General features: G+C 59.7%; 1 protein-coding gene across 9 annotated transcripts in view; it reads left to right on the top strand.

Annotated features, from left to right (window-relative positions):
• DCP1B (decapping mRNA 1B) overlaps positions 1–10110 on the top strand; it is a 50629-nt gene extending 40519 nt beyond the window's left edge. For 5 of the 9 annotated variants that reach the window (XM_067756002.1, XM_067755996.1, XM_067756003.1 and 2 more), the window contains 4 exons: positions 3111–3239; positions 4947–5624; positions 7605–7853; positions 9889–10110. In XM_067756002.1, coding sequence (XP_067612103.1) covers positions 3111–3239; positions 4947–5624; positions 7605–7853; positions 9889–9969 — 1137 coding nt within the window. In that variant the 3' untranslated portion in view covers positions 9970–10110. The other 4 variants (XM_067755999.1, XM_067755998.1, XM_067755995.1 and 1 more) reach the window with 4 other exon arrangements.
• The last annotated feature ends 9904 nt before the right edge of the window (positions 10111–20014 follow it).

A 20014-nucleotide genomic window follows, 5' to 3' on the forward strand; every position in this document is an offset into this window, starting at 1 on the left:
TCGAAAGAACGTTCTATCCGGTTGTGACAGTGCTGACATGAAGGGAAGACAGAGGTCTAATCAGTGTGCAGACTCTGCTTTTCTATAAGTTCAAATACATGTCATATGCATAATGTTCATTGCTCCAACTGTGCGATAGATAACAGAAGAAGCTCTTCCTTCCGCCGTCACAGGCCAGGTGACGCCACATCACATCCAGAAGTGGCTGCACGGTCCTGTGAGCCCTGGTCCACATCCTTCTCGGTTTCTCACCGCCCGCCCAGAGTGTAAGCCCCGGGCCCCTCCGAGCGCCCTGCCACGCGGTCTCGAGTGACCCTTCCAGCCTCACTGCCTTGGGCTCCCACTGCCCCTGCAGACGCTGGGAACTCCTCCCAAACAGAGTGACAGTGTTGCTTCCCGAAAGTGCCTTCCCGCCTCTCCGCAGGCTGGCCCTCTCCTCCCTTACGTACCTGGCGACAGGTGACGTCTCTGAAGGCCTACTTCCCGTGTTCCTTGTCCCTCGTGTGGTTTCTGATCTGCCCACCGGGTGTATTTGCCCCCGAGGAGTCCCCTTGTGCGAGGAAGCCCTGCTTTATCCTTGCCTTATGCAGTGTCATCTGCTCTCCCAACACACACGGACACGCCAGACAGTGTGGGGAACAGGAGTGGGCCGGGCCCCAGGTGCAGGAAGGGGACATGGAAACACAGTCTTTCCTCAGGATTCTTGCCGCGAGGAAGTGGATTTCCTGCTAGCGGAGGTTTTCAAGAAGAGACAGAATGATGACTAGCAGGCATGTTACAGAAGAACCTCACTGGTCTGGATGCGTGTTAACCTGAATGACTTCTGAGGGCCTCTCCAACTCTAAACCGCGTAAATGTGTGAAAATCCCAAAAAGTAAGAGGAGGAAGCATTTGGAGCTGGAGGAAGATGATACGGATAAAGTGAAGCCTGGTGACACAACGTTTTACGCAAAGTTAATAAAGTAATTTAAAAACCTTGTTTTGGCCGGTATTTTATGAAACAACTTCCTGTGGCTCTGCTGTGAAGTAGCAGTGCTGTGACTTGGGGCTTCCTCCTCCCGGTTAGGCTCGGGGCTGGGGTGCAGGTGAGCGGGGGCAGCAGCCGGGCCAGAGCGGTCCTGGGCCGCGGGGCTACGTGCTGAGCCTTCAGAAGTGGACTGTTTTGAAGAATACGTTTATACGTGTGTGACTGAATCACTGCTGTACACCTAAAGCTAACGCAACATTGCAAGTCAACGATACTGCAGAAAAAGAAAAGAAAAGAATAAGTGGACTGTTTTGTATTCAAGATGATTTTGTGTTTTGTGGCCTGAGGCAAGAATGAATAGTTGTCCTCTAGCTATGGTTCTGACTTATGAAATCAAAGAAATTACTGTGTCTTTTGATGTTCACTGAGAAAATTCAAGCCTATTAGAAAGAAAACAAAACTACCCATAATCCTACCACTCAAAGATGTCTGCTTTTAGCACTTCTAGTGTACTTTCCCCCCGACTCTTCTCCCCTCATGGACACGTGTTTGTGTGATAACACGGGCTCATGTGACGTTGTTGTTAAGGCCCGGGTACTCTCAAGAACCCATTATACTTTCTCCAACCCTGCATGTTTTTCCAAGTAGTTTAAAGTGTTTGGGTCGAGAGAGGCATAGAAACTTGGACAAGTGGAAAATGAGCTGCAGACTGTCGAGATCAGTGGTGTCTCGTCTGGGCACCTTCTACATGACAGTGAAGCCTCATTGGTAGGTCGCCCGTCCTAGTGACACGGAAAGCAGCTTCCGGCCATCTTCCTTGGGGGTTGCTGTCTGCGGCCCACACGAGCGGGTACACAGTGAAGCAGTCTGCAACCCAGGGTCCCTGCACACAGGCAGGGCCACTCGCGGAAGTGAGCCAAGCGGCCACTTTCTCTGCGCGGCCAGCCGGCGGTAAAGGCTTTTCACGCCAACATTTTATCAGTGACTGTATGAGGCTACACGCTTGTCTTGCGCTGGTGATCCACATCTTAGAATCCAGGCCAGTGGGTCCTGCAGCCATCATTCACCTAAGAATTAGAAATGATATTTTATGACTCATAAAGTGATTTCACATGCCATTCAATACTAGTGCCAAATATACAAATTATTGGCAGAAAATAATTAGTCCTTTGTGCAGTTAACTTTACAAGCCTAAGTGAGCGTGGTGGTAAACGGCCCCAGGCGCCTACATCCTTGAGTAGAAAATACAGCCAATAGCCATAAAGCACACCGGGAACCATGGGACCCCAGGGACAAGGTTGCATTCGCAGCCACTCCACCTCTGGACGGTGAGGTGTGTCCTGGTCCGAGGGCGCAACTGTGCAGCTGAAACTAACAATGCCGCGGAGTCCACGGTGCAGAAGGCCGTGTTTTACAGTGAGTTTTATTTGGTGTTTCAACAAGGGAAACCCAGACATCACGGCTGTGCCCTCTCTGTTACGAATGCCACTGTGTGAGCGATCGCAGGGTTGGTTAGATTAACGTGTGATAATGACTCAGGGTTTGAAACCATGAGGCTTGTCTCTCGTCTCTAGAGATTCTAATTTGTAGCAAGTGGCTCCAAACACTGGGATTTAAATTACTCTGTGCAAAAAGCCATTTGTTAAATAGAGACGATGTTAGTGATTTTTAAATCAGCGGTTTGGGTCGGCTTGACGTTCTGGTTTGTCGACTAAAAAGGGCTGGTTGCTGTGAGGACGCAGTGCTGCAGCCTTCAGTCAACTGCCAGGCGCGCGCAGACCCCTCCCGCGGCCCAGACGAGGCACCGAGGGGGCGCTTCCTCCACCGTTTATCCCGGAAGGGCAAGCGGGAGACCGCGGCTGCTTCCCGGCGACCCGCCGCCTTTCAGGCATCCACGCGTCTCAGGGCCTCCAGGTCCTGCAGGCCGAGGCACGGAATTGCACAAACTAAGAAAAATCCGACCTGAATTTGACTTATACTCAAACGTAGTTTATATCAGAGGAGAGTAAGGGATTTTCCTTTGTACATGGAGATCTATTTTTTTTAAGTACCAACTAGATAAAATAAAGAGCAAGAAGATGCGTTCTTTTAAAAGATTAAAGCTTCTTCTACACCAAAAATGAGGTTCTTTTTTCCATTTCAGTGTAAAGCCTGTCCTGAGCCCAAACAGATCAGCAGCTCGTCCGCCATCTACGACAACCCCAATCTCATCAAGCCGATTCCAGTGAAGCCCGGTGGGAGCCGGCAGCAGCGGGGCCCTCGGCCCGGCCAGGTGCACAGCCCTCTGCTCTCCGCCCGGGCCTCTGTGGGGCTCCTGCGGGACTTGGCCCGGAGTACGGTCAGGGCGGGGCCGATGCTCTGCAGGTGCCCTAAGGTCAATCCAGGAAAGAGAGATTCCAAAGAAGAGATTTTGTCATGGTTAATAACTTACTCTTCCTAGAAAGGGGTTGCAGGTTTTCCTTTTGGCATTTCCCTGACTCTGTGCTAATCCCTTGTGGACTTGAACTCCTTAGAGGATAATGTATTCTAAAAAGACAGCAACCTAATATCATGTCAGAGCTGACGGCACCGTTACACGTCGGGCTGTATTCTTCCGGGGTGGAAAGCTGGTGTCCCACGGCCCCTGAGGGAGCCACAGCCCACGTGCCCCCATGGTGCCAGGTCCGGGGCCAGGCGCTGTGTGTATATGGGATTCCTGGTCTAAGGACTGGTGTCAAATCCCCCTTTAGACCTCATGGCTTGTCATTGTTCTTGCATCTAAGATATAAGCATGACAGCAGTTTCTGTGTGAGCGTATATATTTTTCAGAAGAGTCCAGCATCGGCAGAATTGCTGAGCTGCAAGTCCCATCACTGAGTGTGGCTGCTTCCAGTTCTTAAGGTTATTCCTCACTAAAGGTTTTTTTTTAAAGGGAATTGGTTTAAATCAATTTCAAAAAAAATGAACATGGGGCTTCCCTGGTGGCGCAGTGGTTGAGAGTCCGCCTGCCGATGCAGGGGACACGGGTTCGTGCCCCGGTCCGGGAAGATCCCACATGCCGCGGAGCGGCTAGGCCCGTGAACCATGGCCGCTGGGCCTGCGCGTCCCGAGCCTGTGCTCCGCAACGGGAGAGGCCACAACAGTGAGAGGCCCGCGTACAGCAAAAAAAAAAAAAAAAAAAAATGAACATGGACACCAAAAACATAAAGACTGGCTAATGCAAGTCTTATATTGAATTTTGTAAAAAATAAGTCTTTTCTAATTATCTTTTAGCTTCTGTTATAAGTTTGCTTTTCATGGACATTTTTTATTTTAAGAGAGAAACCGGAATATGTTGACTTTAGGAGAATCTCATGTTTGCTTAGCCCAGCAAGACAGAAAGCAGCAGGGAAATGCCGGATGACACAGGGCGGAAAGGAAGCGGGTTGGTTACCAGCCAGGGCGGCGCAGGAGGGGCTGGGATTGGGGTGTCACGCATCTGACGGGTTGTTATCGCTACCGTTACGTAGCTGGAAGGATCAAGTTAGACTAAATGACGTAGGTTTCTTTCCAGCCCTCAATTCCTACAATTCTGTGGAATACTACCAGGAGTTCCGAAATGCTCACGTTTCTGCAAATCCTCAGTGTCTTCCTGTACTTTGCAGGGATGGGTGGACTTCCTGTGGAGGAGACCGTTTGCCTTTCAGTGTCTGTAGCTTGTGCCACAGGGGTCCCCAGCCTGTGAACCCCGGGCCCAGCAGGGATCGTGTGTCTGTGTATCAATCAGCAGATACTGATCATATAACAGCCGTCCTGGGGGTGGGAGGGAGAAGGCAGTGAAAATTTTTGACATTAAAAAGCAGGTCCCACATGTGTAGAGTTTGTCATCACTAAGCTTCTTCATCCTTTCTAATTGACTCTGTAAATAGAAGACATCATCGGGTAGGTAAATAATGTCTCACTGCCCCCATATAACCAAATTACACGTGGCCCCATTTTCACGCGTGGTTATTTGTTCCAGACCTTAGACCCTGAACCCCAACACCTGTCCTTGACGGCCCTCTTCAGGAAGCTGGACAAAGCTACGTGTCACGAAGCCGCGCGGCCTCCAAAGACCCTCCACCAGCAGCAGCAAGAGAAGCTTCCGCTTCGGCAGGGGGTCGTCCGCTCCCTGTCCTACGAGGAACCCCGAAGATGCTCGCCCCCGGTCGAGAAGCAGCTCTGTCCCGCCATTCAGAAGCTCCTGGTCGGGATCGCGGACCTGCAGCCGCTTGCAGAGCTGCCCGAGAGCCGGCCCTGTAGAGACGCCGCCCGGCCGGGGTCTCCCCGCGGCCCCGAGGTCTCCCGCCGCGTGCACGGTGCCCCCAGGACTCAGAACCCGCCGGACCAGCTCCAGAGCCTCCCTGGGGCGCCGGCACCAGACGCCTCGGCCGAGACGCCGGGGCCCCGGGCACTCCCGAGGCCAGCGCCCCCCGGCCCTGGGCCCGGCCGTCAGCCCCTGGGGCCCAGCGAGGTCTCCCCGCGGGAGCTGCTGTGGAAGCTCCAGGCGGTGCAACAGGAGCGGCAGTTGCCGGCGCCCGGCCGCCCAGCCCTGGCGGCCAAGTTCCCCGTGGCCACCCCGAGCGCTGGAGCACGGAACCCCCTGGAGTCCTGGAAGGACCAGACCCCCAGCGCGGAGCAGCAGGCTCCCCTCCTTCAGGTAGGCGGCTGCCGGCCGGGAGGTGCTGCCAGGGCGCGGGGACGCGGGCCTCAGCCCCGTCTGGTCTGCGCATAGCGTCCCGCCTTCGCCTCCTGCCTGGAAGGGAGTCTGGCCTTGGCCCAGCAATCTGGGAGCTCCTCCCTTCAGAGGCTTCATTCCTACAGTTAAACCTTCGTGCGACGAGGTTTGACGTGGCCGTGGGAAAAACCCAAATCTTTGACCTCGGAAACCTAGGGTCTGAAATCATTTGAAATCATTCCGGGGATGCCAGACACCTGACCTCGTCTGGTGATTTCGGTCCACAGTAAGTCGTTGTGCGTTCATTATCCAGGCCGGGCTAACAAGCGCGGACTGCGTGCCCCGCCCCTGCCGCACGTGGTCCGTGCAGCGGAGGAGCTGGGTGCCCCGCCCCTGCGGACGCCGCAGCCCCTGGGCGCTTGAGGCCCGCAGAAAAGCAGGTCACCGACCCCGGAAGGTGCAGCCTTCTTGTCTGTCTGAGCAGGTGTAGCTTAATGAGGGTCCGGAGAGGCAGAAGGCTCTCTCCCGGCCCGCGACATACACACCGGTTGCCAGAGAGGGGAAGTGTTGTAATTCTTAGAAATGTTCTGTCCCCGCAGGGAAGATGGTTCTCTATAGTCACTAATAACTTAGAACCGTGAGAAAACCGAAAGCTTTTCCATTTTTTCACTGCCTGTGGGTAACATCCGGAGATCTGACAGACTTTTTTTTTCCATTTGGATTGGTACAAATTCACTGAAAATGCATTGGGTTTAAAAATTAGGAAGTTCTCCCTATTCATGACGTTGGTCCTTCTGTCGTGTTTTGGCAAGTGGCTTACGACAGTGCCTCAGAAATCGCTCCCTTTCTGGAGACCATCGGTGTGGAGCACAGTCTTCATGTATGTAAGACGGTGCGTCCGAGTGTTCTTGCCTGTTACTGATGAAAATCTCAGATCTGAGTTCCTGCCGCTCTGGAGACATGGCTGTTCCCCGCCCTCATCCTCACTTCACTGTCACAGTGCCCCCCTTCTTCTGCTTTTGCCCCTGCGGATTTAGATGGGACCCTAGGAAATCGGGGCTAATCATTGGCCATCCGCCTCTGCAGGCAGGTCCCCTTCCAGTGCTCGCGGGGTGCAGGGCCGCGGTGCTCCTCTGACTGCCCACGAAGCCACTGCCCCTCGCTACGGCGCACAGGGACAGTTAAGCAGACCGCCCGCCTTCCTCCAGGCTACTCTGTGCCCAAGACGACGCCCAGGGAGCTTCTGAAACCACAGCAGCTCCTCGTGGCTGGCCCTGTGCCGGTTCTCATGAGCCCCTGGGCTTCGGGAGGCTAACAGTAGCGCTCTTCCCTCTCACCTGAGCTGGGGACAAGTGGGAGGTGGCTGTAAGCGTCAGGTGGGTCAGATGTCGCCTGCACAACTGGAAACACTATTGGGACCCCTGGTTTTAGGCCTGCTGGCCAAGAGAGGCGGACAGACCCGCCCAGACAGACGGGCCACCTGCACGCCTGCAGGAGTGGCCCCAGGGCTGCCCCCGAGACCCGAGCACGGAGAGTCAGGAGGTGGGGTGGACGGTGACCCCACCGCCTGCCCGCCCCGCCGCACCAGGCGAGGGGGCAGGCGGCCACCGGTGGGTCCCTTACGGCGGAAACTCGGGGCCACAGCCAGGAGGGACGCAGACGGACAGCCCCGGCGGAAAAGCTGGGGCCCTGGCGTGTGTCCCCAGGCGATGACAGGAAGCCGGAGAAAGGAGGTGCTGCTCAGAGCGCGAGCTTTGCCTGCCGTGGGGAGCTTAGTCAGGACAGCAGGCGCCGGCCGCCGGTGCCCAGGAGGGAGGAGCGTGCAGATGGAGGCTGGCCTCCCGTCGCCCTTGGCCCTGGATGGTTAACACTGAACCCGCTGTGTCCTCTGCGTTCTCTGCACCCGCCCCGTGCGCGAGCCGCCCTCACCCACCCGCCCGTCGGCCCGTTTCCCACCTGCAGGTCCTCTCACCCCGGCGCGCCCCGCCCGCCGCAGGCCCATCTCCACTCATGTCGCCACTGGTGTTCGCGCAGCCCCCCTGGGCCCCACCACCAGAGAGGGGCAGCGGGCTCTTGCCCCCGGGAAGTCAGGACCCGGCGGCCACCCCCAGCGGCCCCCTCCTGCCCCTGCGGACGCCGGAGCCCCCCAGGACGCCGGGCAGTGCCCTGACCAAGCCGCAGCTCCAGGAGGCCCTGCTGCACCTCATCCAGGTAGGAGGGCGCCGCCTCCCTCCTCGTAGGCCTTTCCCAGCGGCCTGCTGCCCTGCTGGTGCCTGTGCCCGCCTCCTGCTCCCCAAGGGCGGCAGCTCACCCCGAGACCTGCGCTTCTGGGTGCGTTTCAGACACTCAGCGTGGCTCTGGGCGTTGTGACTTCAAGTGCCACCCGGCAGAAGAGGAGGAGGTGAAGCCGCCCCTGGGAGGGTCCCGGGTCTGTGGGGCCGTCGGGAGCCAGAGGGGAGTGGAGGGGAGGGCTGCCCTGAGCCCGCGGCAGCGCCCAGGCCGCTACTCGGGGAGGATGCAGCTGGGGCGGCAGGAATGGCTGTGACGTCCACAGCATGTTTTATAGATGACCTTGAAGCCTGCCAGTGAGGACAGGCTGGGATGGCTTCCTCGTGCCCCTATGAAGTAATAAGGGCGATGACGCTTGTACAGAGCTCTGGGCCGGGCATGGTGTTAGACACCAGGACGCCGAGGCTGAGGGACTGGCCTGAGGTCACCAGCCAGTAAAGAGCAGAGCTGGGGCTGCAGCCTGGCTGCCGTGCCCCTTCCCACTGCACGACGGGGCCGGGAGGTGGCAGAGCCCACCCCGAACGCGAGACAGGCCTTGCAAAGTGCAGCGCGCTCACCCAGACGGACCGCAGACACCCCAGCTCACGTACTGAGGTATCTTTTTCGCAGACAGTCCGTAAAGTTTTTGCTTGAGTGTCAGGCGACCTTGAGAGCGGCCAGCACTTTTGCTCTGTCTCATCCTACTCAAAAAGACAGTAGTCGCCGTTGGTAAGAATGTTTCTTTAAAGGTAACGTATTTTAGAGAGAAGGAATGGAATGGGGACAGAAATCAGCATCTGAGTGTGAAAGCAGGGTAGCAATCTGCTAAAGACAGACGAGAAGTGACCACACCTGACTAATTCATAAAGAAGGGTCTTTTCCACCTTTTCTAGAAGCCATTCATGAGAAGTTCTTGAGGACTTAGGTAGGGCATCTGTAAGCTCCTGTTCTGTGAGCAATAAACAAAAAACTTGAATGTAAAAAGTTCCACATTTTTCTGGCTTCTTCCACTTAATAACACTGTTCCAAAGATCTCTGTGCAGTCGTGGGGACCCCTAAAGTCCGGAGCAGCCCCTGGACCTCGCCCGTTAGAGACCAGACGTCCGTTCCCTCCACGCGGCCTGCGCTTCACGTTCCCCGTGCTTTCGGCATCTTCCCCACGAGCTGCTGGGAGCCACTCAGGCATGCGGCTTTGCTCTCTGCCTGCTGTTAGGACACAGGCTCGTGCTCGGAGACTTTGCAGGAAAGCCGGGGTAGCCTGGCTCCAGGCCGAGCGGGAGTGTGAAACGCGCCAGGGCGATAAAGGACAGGGTGGGAGGGAGCCGCGTCTCCAACATCAGAGACAGAGAAAACCGCCGATGGAACCGTGGTTCCCTCGGCCCGAGAGTGGCAGGAGGGGCCCAGAGCCTGCAGTCTCACCGCTGCCGGCTTGCCAAGGCCAGAGCTCTCCGTAGCTAACGGGGGTGGTGCAGGGGGGTGGAGATGCACTGGCTCTGGCAGGGTACCAGCCAAGCACGTTGCCAGGGAAGTCTTAACTTCCACCCAACAACGAAGGCACCCCTTGTGGGCGACTCGGGGGCCTCTCAGAGCCATCAGGGACCTCCCAGCCAGGCTCAGAGGACTGAGCTGGGTTACGTCCTCCCCGTGCAGCATCCCGGGGGCCCCAGGTCTCTCCACACAGGAGGCCAGGCTTCTCGGGAGCCGGCCCGCTCTGCGCTGCCCCGAGGCTGGTGCCCGCCTGAGCTGCAGGCCACGAGCACCTGCCGTGTCCCGGGCTGGCCACCGAGGACCGGCAGCTGACCCTTCTGGCCTGGCCTGCAGCCCCACTGACTGTTCAGCTTAAAAACTAGCCTCCGTGGGCCGCACAGGTGGGGAGGAGCATCTTAGGATCAAGGTGCCCGTTCAGCCCCAAGACAGAAGGCCTCTGTTTCTGCCGGCCAAGTCACCTCCCCTGGGGCTTTTGATTTGTGTTTTCCAGAATGACGACAACTTCTTAAATATAATCTACGAAGCTTATCTCTTCAGCATGACACAAGCGGCCGTGAAAAAGACTCTGTGAAAGCAAAACATTTCAAGACTGATCTCCAGGGCCTTCCGGCTCGAGGTCCTTTCAGGTCACATGTTGTTTCCCTAAATGTTTCTGCCTTTTTTTTAAAGTATGTCTTATATGAAATAAAATGCTTCAGGCTTTTTTCAGTCATGCAGTTTTTTCATTACATTCTTCAATGCACCTGGTACCAAGAATTGCGTGGGTAGGAAAAGTCCTTTGCTCATATCACACGGTAAATACCCAGCTTAAATGATTTTTTCTTACATGTACTGGGCCATTTCTAGATGAGTTCTCTCTCTGTGGGAAGGGGTGTTCTGGGAACGTGGTTTCTTTCTTATTAGCAGCCCCGGTTATTTCTGGACCTCGAGAACGTGCCGACCGCCAGGTGGCGGTGTCAGCCCGTGGCCGCTGACGCGCCTCGCCAGCCTCTTCCAGACAAAGTAAACCTTTCCTTTCTAAACATCCATTGGGCCTTCGAAGGGAAATGATCTCCAAAGGTCCTTCTCGCCAGTTTCCAGGGGGGGAGTTGTTTAGGGGTCCACAGATGGCCCAGATTCCCAGCAACACCGCGTCTTGTCCGCTCCTTCCGGCAGAAGCCTGCCTGCTTCCGAAGGAACGTTTCATCATTTTCAGCAAAACGTGCTGAGAGGAAGGTCAGAGAAGATTTTAAGGCCGGTCCTTAAGCCTCTGTGGGGAGGCAGTGGAGTGCGGGCATGACAGCAAGGATTCTTGAGGTCGTGGAGCGGACTGACGACTCGTGTTCACAGAGACGAGGGCCTGCTCTCCCCCAGCCCTCCCCCGGGTTGAGTCGCCCTGGAATTGGTCCCTGCTGCGCGCTGGAGATAAAGTGAGCTTTGTGTTTCTATAGCCCTGTTTATTCCTGGACCATAAAAGGATCCCTAGAGGCCCACACAGGAGCTGGGCCTCGTTCTCCTTTTAGGGGTCACAAAGGAGGCAGGGAAGGAGGTTTCCTCACAGCTTCTGATGCCCAGAGGTGAACTGGAAGCTCAGACCTGGGGTAAGCGCATAACCAGGCAAGGGCCTGCGGGGAGCGCCTCCCCTCCGCCCGCCCGCAGAAGGGCGCCTTCCCTTCGAGGAGGGCCCGGCCCACCTTGCCGGGCCGCCCTGAGGCCGGGGTGCGGGGCTGCGGTTCCCTCCTGAGTCAGGAAGGGATGCCTCCCTCTGCTTCTCCGTCTCCTATAGCGCCTCACACCCTGACAGACCACAGAATCCCTGAAGCTCGTCATCGTGTGTGCAGCGTTTCAGGGCTCTTACGGGGAGTGTGGGGCAAGGGGAGACACACGGCCCTGTTGCCCTGCGTTGGTGACGCTCACCTCGGCGGCACACGCTCAAACCGGAGCAAACTCCACCGTCTCCCAGACCGCGGGCGACCTTTAAAACCCGCGGCACGTCTTCGATCTGAATTACACGTTCAGGGCGGCTTCTCCAGCCGGGGAGAAATGAATCCCACTGCAAATTCTTCTCATGTATTTGTGGTAGCAAGTGGCTAGTTCCTGAAATATGTATTCCTTTACTTGATTGTTATATAAATAAAATAGAAATCCCAGTTGCAGCACCTACTGTGAAAAGGTGGCCATGCGCTGTGGCTGGAGGGACCCCCCTGTGCCCGGTGTGGTCAGACCCACACCGCAGGCGTCACTGGGCCTTTCTAGGTCAGCACCACAGTGGTCTGTTTTGAAAACAAATTCTCCATCCTTCACTGGAATGAACCACTTTAAAAGTGACAGGCGCAGTTTGTTCAGACCAAAGGCCGAGCCCCCTTTCAAAGGGCTCGGAGATGAAGAGCTGGTTTCCTCTGTGTGGGAAGCAGGTGAGAGCTGCTTTGTCCAAAGACCTTTCTCTGGAGGGTCCAGGAAATGGATTGCAGGGTTATCCAAGCACCCAGGACTAGATCTCACATGTAAACTCGCTTCCTTTTCCCACCTCACCCCAAATTCTGAGACCATCCTGGACGCCCTCCTCCATGTCGCTGGCTTCCGGCAGCAGCTTGAAGCCAATTGAATTCCAAGGGGAAGGAAGCCTGGGATGGGTCCCTGAGCAGCGTTATCCCGGGCACTGGATTTCAACCCTGGAGAAGTGACTGAAGTCGGTTCTGCCTGGTGCAGGGACAGAACACGGGGCCTCGGTCAGGCGGACTTGCCCTCACGTCCTGCACCAGGGACCTCGTCTGAGATGCTGTTCTTCCATCTGTAAACGAAAGCAGTGCGCAGCTCTCGGGTCCTCGCAGGGATTAGATGGAAGCCATGTAGGGCAATGGCTCCTCGGGCTGAGAGGCACAGGCTCCACCCTGCCCGACGGGGTCCCGCTGGGGTGAGGCCCGCGGCGGCCGGAGCGCCCTCGCCTGCCGCCCACAGGATGCCGCTGCACCCTCTTCTCCCTCACTCCTTTATGCATGATGGGGGCCAGTGCGCCTCACCCCTTCCCCCCAAGGGAGGCGCCCTGAGCTCCTCAAGACACACACGTCAGTCCGAGTAACCCAGGGCCTCGCCCGCCGTCGGAGGAGGAGGTGCTGTTAGGCCCTACAGTCCTGGACGGTCCCTGCAAAGACACGTGCTCTCATCTCCCCATTCAGAGCGTGAGAACCCTCGTCAGCACCCTCAGGAACCTCCCGTGCCCCGACCCTGCGACTCCCACCCACCCCTTCCCCAGGCGGCTGGCGGAGACTCCAGCCTGGGTGCCACATTGCTTGCATCCCAGGTGTCCCTTCTTCCCACGGCCCGCGGGTCCTGGCCCAGGACGGGCAGGACTGCAGTCTCTTCTCCTGAAGGGGAAGTGCACGTCGGAGGACACACGTCCTGCAGAGGAAGTTCCAGCCACTGACTGGCCCCAGCCAGAGGACACATCAGCGGACACCGTGAAGACCGGTGTCCCTGGTGTGTGGCCCCAGGGACGGGAGCTGTCACGTCAGGTCCAGGCCTCTGAATGCCAGGCCGCACGTGTCCAGCAGGATGTCACCCAGACGCAGGCGGGGGAGGAGCGTAGGACTGACCCCACCCCCCTCCGCGGGTACAGCGTCGGGCACGACGTCTCCACAGCCCAGCTGCTCACTCCTGCCAACAAAAGAGCCACCTGCCTTTCCACCTGCTGCTCCGTTCAGAGCCGTTCCTCCTTCTCTCTTTTCAAAGAAATCAGGTGCTTCCAGGCTTTGGAGCTTGGAGCCCTCTTTGAGGTCACACGTGTCGTCTGCAGCCGGCAGGCGGGAGCAGCTCTGCATCGTGGAAAGTCGCCTGGCTACAGATGGGTGCATCTCCCCGGCATGTCGCTGATGCTTGGTTTTCAGGTTTCAAACCCTCAGCACCACCTCTCGCACAATTAGCGGGGGGAGGGGGCGGCTACAAATATTTGGTACATTTAACTCAACCTTGAGCATCGCAGTAGATTTCCACCCAGCTGGGTTATGAGTAACGCCTCCTAACAGAGCCTCGAGAGAAGCACACAAATGAAACCCGTGTGTGTAGATTGTGGTCTTAAAACACCGCGGGGCGGCTGAAAGCAGAGCACGGCCGGCCGTTCCCCTGGCGGCGGCTCTGGGCAGGGGCACAGCCGGCCTCCTGGGCCAGGTAACTGGGGGCACAGCGGGGAGGAAGTAGAGAATGCTCTAGACGCAAGAGAGAGGTGGGGGACCGGCAGGTGTGAGCCAGAGTCTAAAAGGCTGGGAGCACCGACCTCCTGGGTACAAGTCAAGGTGGGGCTTCCCCGAGGTCGGCAGGTGCTGGACGGACACTGGAGCGGGTGGCGGGGCCTCCCGGCTCAGGGTGCTGGGCCGCGGGGCCCCGGGCCTGGAGGACGAGGTCCCAATCAGCTGTGCCCACAGGCGAGTCTGGAAGACGTAACCCAACACCTGGCTGGGAGGCGATGCCTGGCGCGGCGGCGTTTCTCAGCACAACACATCTACCGGCTCCACGGACCAGGGTGGCACCCAGTCGGCCACGCTCCGCGTCTTCTCTGATGACGAGCCCTCGGGGTCAAGGAGATCTGGGCTCTCCTCCTGTGTCCTCCCTCGACTGTAAGCTCCGGGGAAAAGCCATTCCCCCTGTGTCTCTCGCGGGAACAGGGAAGTCCTCGCTGGGGCAGAGCCCGCCAGTGTCCGCGGTGGCGTCTCCTGCCGGATGGCGGCCTGGGTGTGCCCTTCGCGCCGGCAGCGGGGGTGGGGCCTCCCAGCCCGTCTTGGCTGCCTTTCTGGCTCTGCCGTAAATCCGTGCAGAAATCTCTTTTCTATGTTGTGCCCACTGCGCTTTCCAGGGTTGTAAGCTCCTTAAGTTTCATTCCCTGCTGTGTACGTGTCAGTCGGCCCTGTGTGCCCAGAGGCTAAGAAACTGGCGCCGCGGGAAACCCATGCCTGACACGCTTAGGACAGGCCGCGCTGCCGGCGAGAGGCCCAGCCCAGGGCGGGGTGGGGGGACTCGGGGAGAAGATGGGCAGCGGAGACTCCTCTGAAGGACCAGGGCCTGGGCCAAGGCAATGGAAGCTGAGATTTAAACACAGAGAGAGGATGCGGATTGAAGAAATATTTAGGAAGCAAAGTCCGTAAGACCTGGTTATTGCTCACGTGTGGATGAGTCGTGACGGAGCCGCAGGCCTGCTTCCTGGCTCGAGCGAAGGGGACGATGAGGCTCGGTGAGCACGTGCTGGGAGTTAGTAATAATAATAACATACTAACAAGAGCGGGCGGCGCCTACTCAGCGCCCCGCGCCCAGCACCGCTCTCCCGACTCGGGGCCGCATCTCGTGTGTCCCTCCGCGAAACCTGCCAGGCTCGGCACTGACGCCTGAAGCTCAGAGTTGGTTTCTTCCCGCGGCTGCCCCTCCCTCCGTCCACTCAGAGGCAGTGTTCCGTCCCCACCCGCCGAGCTGCCCACGGGGCTGGCACGCAGGGGCAGTGTGGCCGCGATCGCAGGCTGGCCCGGGCTGGGGGAAGGAGAGCCCGCCCTGGTACCTGTACTTCCCAAACCCGGCCCCCCGCCCCCTGGGGCGCTGATGCCGGCAGAACAGGGTCAGTCTCAGGAGTGAGGTCCTGGGTGCCCTGGGCCCAGACTGACGCCTCCGGGGTCAGATCCTGATGCTCCGTGGACGTCCGCCTCTTGTGTCCCTGGGGGTTGGTGTGTGGCTTTCAGCAGAGTCTCTCCTGAGGGCTCCCCCTCCTCGGGCAGAGCGGCTGTGTCTCTGCGTGTTTCCCAGACGGGCCCCCTGGCGAGCCTGGCCCCGCCCACCCAGCTGTCACCCCCACCCCACCCCGGGTCCTCCCGAGGGAGGCAGCAGCACTTCGCACTGGGCCTCACAGATGTGCGCCTGGCGGAACAGATTGAAACGGGGTGGCGAGCGGCCAGGGACCGCCCCCCACTTCTCCGGCTGCCGGCGGGACCTGCCCGACGTGAGCACCCAGAGTCAGAGGGGCGGAGGACGGAGCAGGGCCCAGGAGACCGGCTACATGGCCTCTCCCCGCTCTGCACGTCCGCGTCCCCAGCGAGAAGACGCGGGGTGGTGGACTTGCTAACAGAAGGTAGCGCCTCACCCTGGGGAGCTCCTTGCTGTTCCAGGCCCAGAAAGCCCGAGACCCAGGCGCCGCTGTGGCCGTTTTGTGCACGAGAGTTGGCCCGGTGGGGACCGCCCCTGACTTGGGGTGCGGGCCCTTTTCTCACAGGCCCTGGGGTACCTCCCTTCTCTCCTTCACACCCCACCCCCGGGGGCAGAGTGAACCTCTCCACTCAGCACGACATCAGCTGAAGCCCAGAGCCTCTGGGACGGCTTTTGCGTTGGACAGAGGTCCTTTCCGACCTGAGGCCAAGGGTCCTGGGCCTCCGGCCTCATCCTCGTGCCACCCGGGTGCCCGTCAGCAGGGTGACCGCGTAAGCAGTCACCCAAACCAGGCTGCTCTGAGCATGAGCTGTTAGTAACCGCGCCGGCCAGAGGCCCGGAGGCGGGCATCCTGGGCCCGTGGGAGGGGTGGTCCCCACCTGCGTCCCCGCCCGAGTCCCCGGGTACCCAAGCCACGCAGGAGGCGGCCTGGGCTCGGCCCGAAGGAAGTCGGGCTGTGGCTGAGCGGCACCTCGGGGCCTGGCTCTGGGGCACGTCTGCCGTGTGGAACGTAAGCCAGGCCCTAGCCACAGCCTCCTTGTCATCGAAGGGTTTGAACTTCCAGCCCTGACAGCCAGCTTCCTTTGTCCTTTGAGGTCCTTCCTTTCTGGTTAAGATGTAAGTTCAGGGAAGGCCACCACCAAAGCCGGCCAGGCTGTGGCAGGGTGTGAAATGGCCACCGCTTCCTCTGTCTCCGCGCCCAGGACAGGGGTCTTCGAAGGACACTGAGTGGCTTTGCCGTCTGTGTTGCCTCCGCGGGGTCACTGGGCAAGTGGCGTGCCTTTCCTGGGCCTCCCTCAGGGAGCCAGTGTCCCGGTGGCCACGTCACTGTTGTGGGCCAGGCTGGCCACGTGGCCCCCGCCCGCTTCCCCCACACCTCTTGGAGCTGAGCTGCAGCCCACGCTGTGACCTTGGCCAGAGGCGCGGATGGCAGAGGAGCGTGAAGACGCAGATCCTCCTTGATTGTACTGCTGCAGACACAGGCCTGGGGCTCGTCGGGCTCCGTGGACCAGGGCCCGGGCCTCAGCTCCTCTGACGCCCCTCCCCCAGCCTCGCACCACGCGCCCCTCCCCCAGCCTCGCACCACGCTCCCTCCCCCAGCCTCGCACCACGCTCCCTCCCCCAGCCTCGCACCACGCTCCCTCCCCCAGCCTCGCACCACGCTCCCTCCCCCAGCCTCGCACCACGCTCCCTCCCCCAGCCTCGCACCACGCTCCCCTCCCCCAGCCTCGCACCACGCTCCCTCCCCCAGCCTCGCACCACGCCCCCTCCCCCAGCCTCGCACCACGCCCCCTCCCCCAGCCTCGCACCACGCTCCCCTCCCCCAGCCTCGCACCACGCGCCCCTCCCCCAGCCTCGCACCACGCCCCCTCCCCCAGCCTCGCACCACGCTCCCTCCCCCAGCCTCGCACCACGCCCCCTCCCCCAGCCTCGCACCACGCTCCCTCCCCCAGCCTCGCACCACGCCCCCTCCCCCAGCCTCGCACCACGCCCCCTCCCCCAGCCTCGCACCACGCTCCCTCCCCCAGCCTCGCACCACGCCCCCTCCCCCAGCCTCGCACCACGCTCCCTCCCCCAGCCTCGCACCACGCCCCCTCCCCCAGCCTCGCACCACGCTCCCCTCCCCCAGCCTCGCACCACGCTCCCTCCCCCAGCCTCGCACCACGCTCCCTCCCCCAGCCTCGCACCACGCCCCCTCCCCCAGCCTCGCACCGCGCTCCCTCCCCCAGCCTCGCACCACGCGCCCCTCCCCCAGCCTCGCACCACGCGCCCCTCCCCCAGCCTCGCACCACGCCCCCTCCCCCAGCCTCGCACCACGCTCCCTCCCCCAGCCTCGCACCACGCCCCCTCCCCCAGCCTCGCACCACGCCCCCTCCCCCAGCCTCGCACCACGCTCCCTCCCCCAGCCTCGCACCACGCCCCCTCCCCCAGCCTCGCACCACGCTCCCTCCCCCAGCCTCGCACCACGCTCCCCTCCCCCAGCCTCGCACCACGCCCCCTCCCCCAGCCTCGCACCACGCTCCCCTCCCCCAGCCTCGCACCACGCCCCCTCCCCCAGCCTCGCACCACGCTCCCCTCCCCCAGCCTCGCACCACGCCCCCTCCCCCAGCCTCGCACCGCGCTCCCTCCCCCAGCCTCGCACCACGCTCCCTCCCCCGAGGGCTCAGGCATTAGTCAACCTTCAGAAGTCTGGGTTTATTTATAAAGCCGCTGTTGCCACTTCCAGCAAAGCGCTTTACAGGCATTAATTAAGGCAGGTTCCCAGCAAGCCCGGGAAGGAAGGGAGGGAAGGGGCCCGGGGTTCTCAGAGGACCAGTTTCCCTGCTGGTGCCTCTCCCTGTGTTTCCCTGTAACTTCTCAGTCTCCTCAGGACACGCACACGGGTGCAGCGCACGCAGGCACACACGTGTGCGTGCACCGGCCCCCTTCACCTGCCCCCTGGCATCCTTCCTAACTGCCTACCTGCCCTGATCGCCCTGCCATGCCTCCCTGACCCGTGCTGCCCGGGGGGGTGCCCCGCAGTCACCCCACACCCCTTCCAAAATCCACCCCCGGGTGTCCCCACCCTTCAACTCAAGCCACCTCCCTCCCAGTGGGGCAGTCATCCTTGACTCCCCCCCATTAGGGGGGAGCAGGACCCAGAGGGAGGGATTCAGACCCTGGTGGCCCGCCCGCACCGGGTTCCTTAGGCCGCAGAGCAAAGCACCACAGGCTTAAACAACAGAGATGCATTGTCCTGCGGTCTGGAGGCCAGACGTCAGACCGCGATGCCGGCAGGGCTGGTTCCTTCTGGGGGCCGCAAGGAAGAGCCTGGTCCGCGCCCCTGCTCACCCCCTGCGGTTTCTGGCCATCGGCAGGGCTCCTCGGTGCTCAGAAGCATCGCCCCGGCTCTGATCCACCCTCACGTGGGATACCTGCCTCTGCCTCTAGTGTCCCCTTCGTAAGGACGCCTGTCGTGTGGGATGAGGGCCCTCCCTGCTCCAGCAAGACCCGAGCTCCAAATGAGGTCACATTCCCAATTCCTGGGGGTTAGGGCTTCAGCATACACATCTGGGGGGACACAGCTCAACCCAAACCACTATGTTCCCGGAACACCACAAATCGGGGGCCCTCCCAGACCAAGAGTTGTCACTGGTGGCCTGACTCACACAGAAGGGGTCCTCCTCAGACAGCAAGGTGAGCACTGCTGACCGGTAGCCGGGAGTTCTTAGCTGAGACCTTTATTTTCACAAGTTCTCTCTCAGTCCCTGTCTTGGGCTAATTAGTCGTACGCCTTAGTGTGTATAACCCTCCATTATCGGTTTGAACAAGAGCGCTTCTCATTCTGGCCCTCTCTTCCTGTGCCTGTCCTGACCCCAAGTCCAGTCCCTTCCTCCCCAACAACCCGCAGCCCTTCCGTTGAGCCGACGTGGGCCCTGCTGTTTGCACGTGTGCTTCCAAAGCACATGTTGTTCTGTGCGCGTGAATGTGTTCCACTTGCGTGGAGCCGTCACACGTACACATCCACGTGCAGACTTCAGCGGACGGCTCAGTGAGCCTTACACACACCTGTACGTGCATGTCTGGGCGCGTGTGGTGACCCCCGCCAGGCTGAGCTGTAGAACATGTCCTGCCCGGCCTCCACCAAAGTCAGCCCCCGGAGAGCCCAGGCTCCTGTCTCCTGTCATGGTAGATTCCTTTCCCGAATTTCACAGGCATAAGTAACGCAGCCTGCGGTCTCCGTGGCTTTCCCACCCGCCTCCTGCACGCAGCTCCGCCCTCACTTCTTGTCCAAGGCATCGGTCTCAAGAGCCTCTGACCTGCCAGACCTGTGGGTGAGCCTTCGAGGGCATGTGGCCAGGGCTGCCGTGAACCTTTCTGTGCACGGCTCCTGGCGCACGTCTGGGCTTGTCACCGTGGATGGAGGGGTCGCAGGGAAGCAGGCCCCCCGATGGGCTGCAGGTCACGCCCTGTGACCCTCCCCGCCAGCAGCACAGCCAGTTCTAACAGGTCCCCTCTGGCGGAGTGCACGGTGTCTGGTGGTCTAGTCTGTGTTTCCCAGGTGACCCCAGGTGTGGAGCACGGATGCTGCATGTGTGGTCCTGCCCGCTCACGTGTGGTCTTGGGGACGCGCCCGAGCACTTTCTAGCCCATTTTTCAGTGTGGATTTGTCTTCATCCGCTATGTGTCCCCGTGGAGTCTGTCTTACTGGAAAGAGAACCACGCCTTCTCAGTGGGCCGTTGCCTTTCAATCTTCTGATGGTGCGTTTTGACACAATTATAAATGCTCTTAATCTTCATGAAGCCTAAGTTATTAATTTTTCTCTTACAATTAGTGCTTTTTGTGTTTTAAGAAATCCGCCAAGCCCCGGGCATATATTTTTAATTTACGTCAGGGCTCTCGTGTTATAAACCTCCCTTCTTCCCACTAGGGCTGTCTTCACTCCTCCTCCTGTGCCGTCCACATGTCGAATCTGCCG

This window comes from Pseudorca crassidens, chromosome 11, assembly GCF_039906515.1.
Source record: "Pseudorca crassidens isolate mPseCra1 chromosome 11, mPseCra1.hap1, whole genome shotgun sequence".
Taxonomy (NCBI): Eukaryota; Metazoa; Chordata; class Mammalia; order Artiodactyla; family Delphinidae; genus Pseudorca; species Pseudorca crassidens.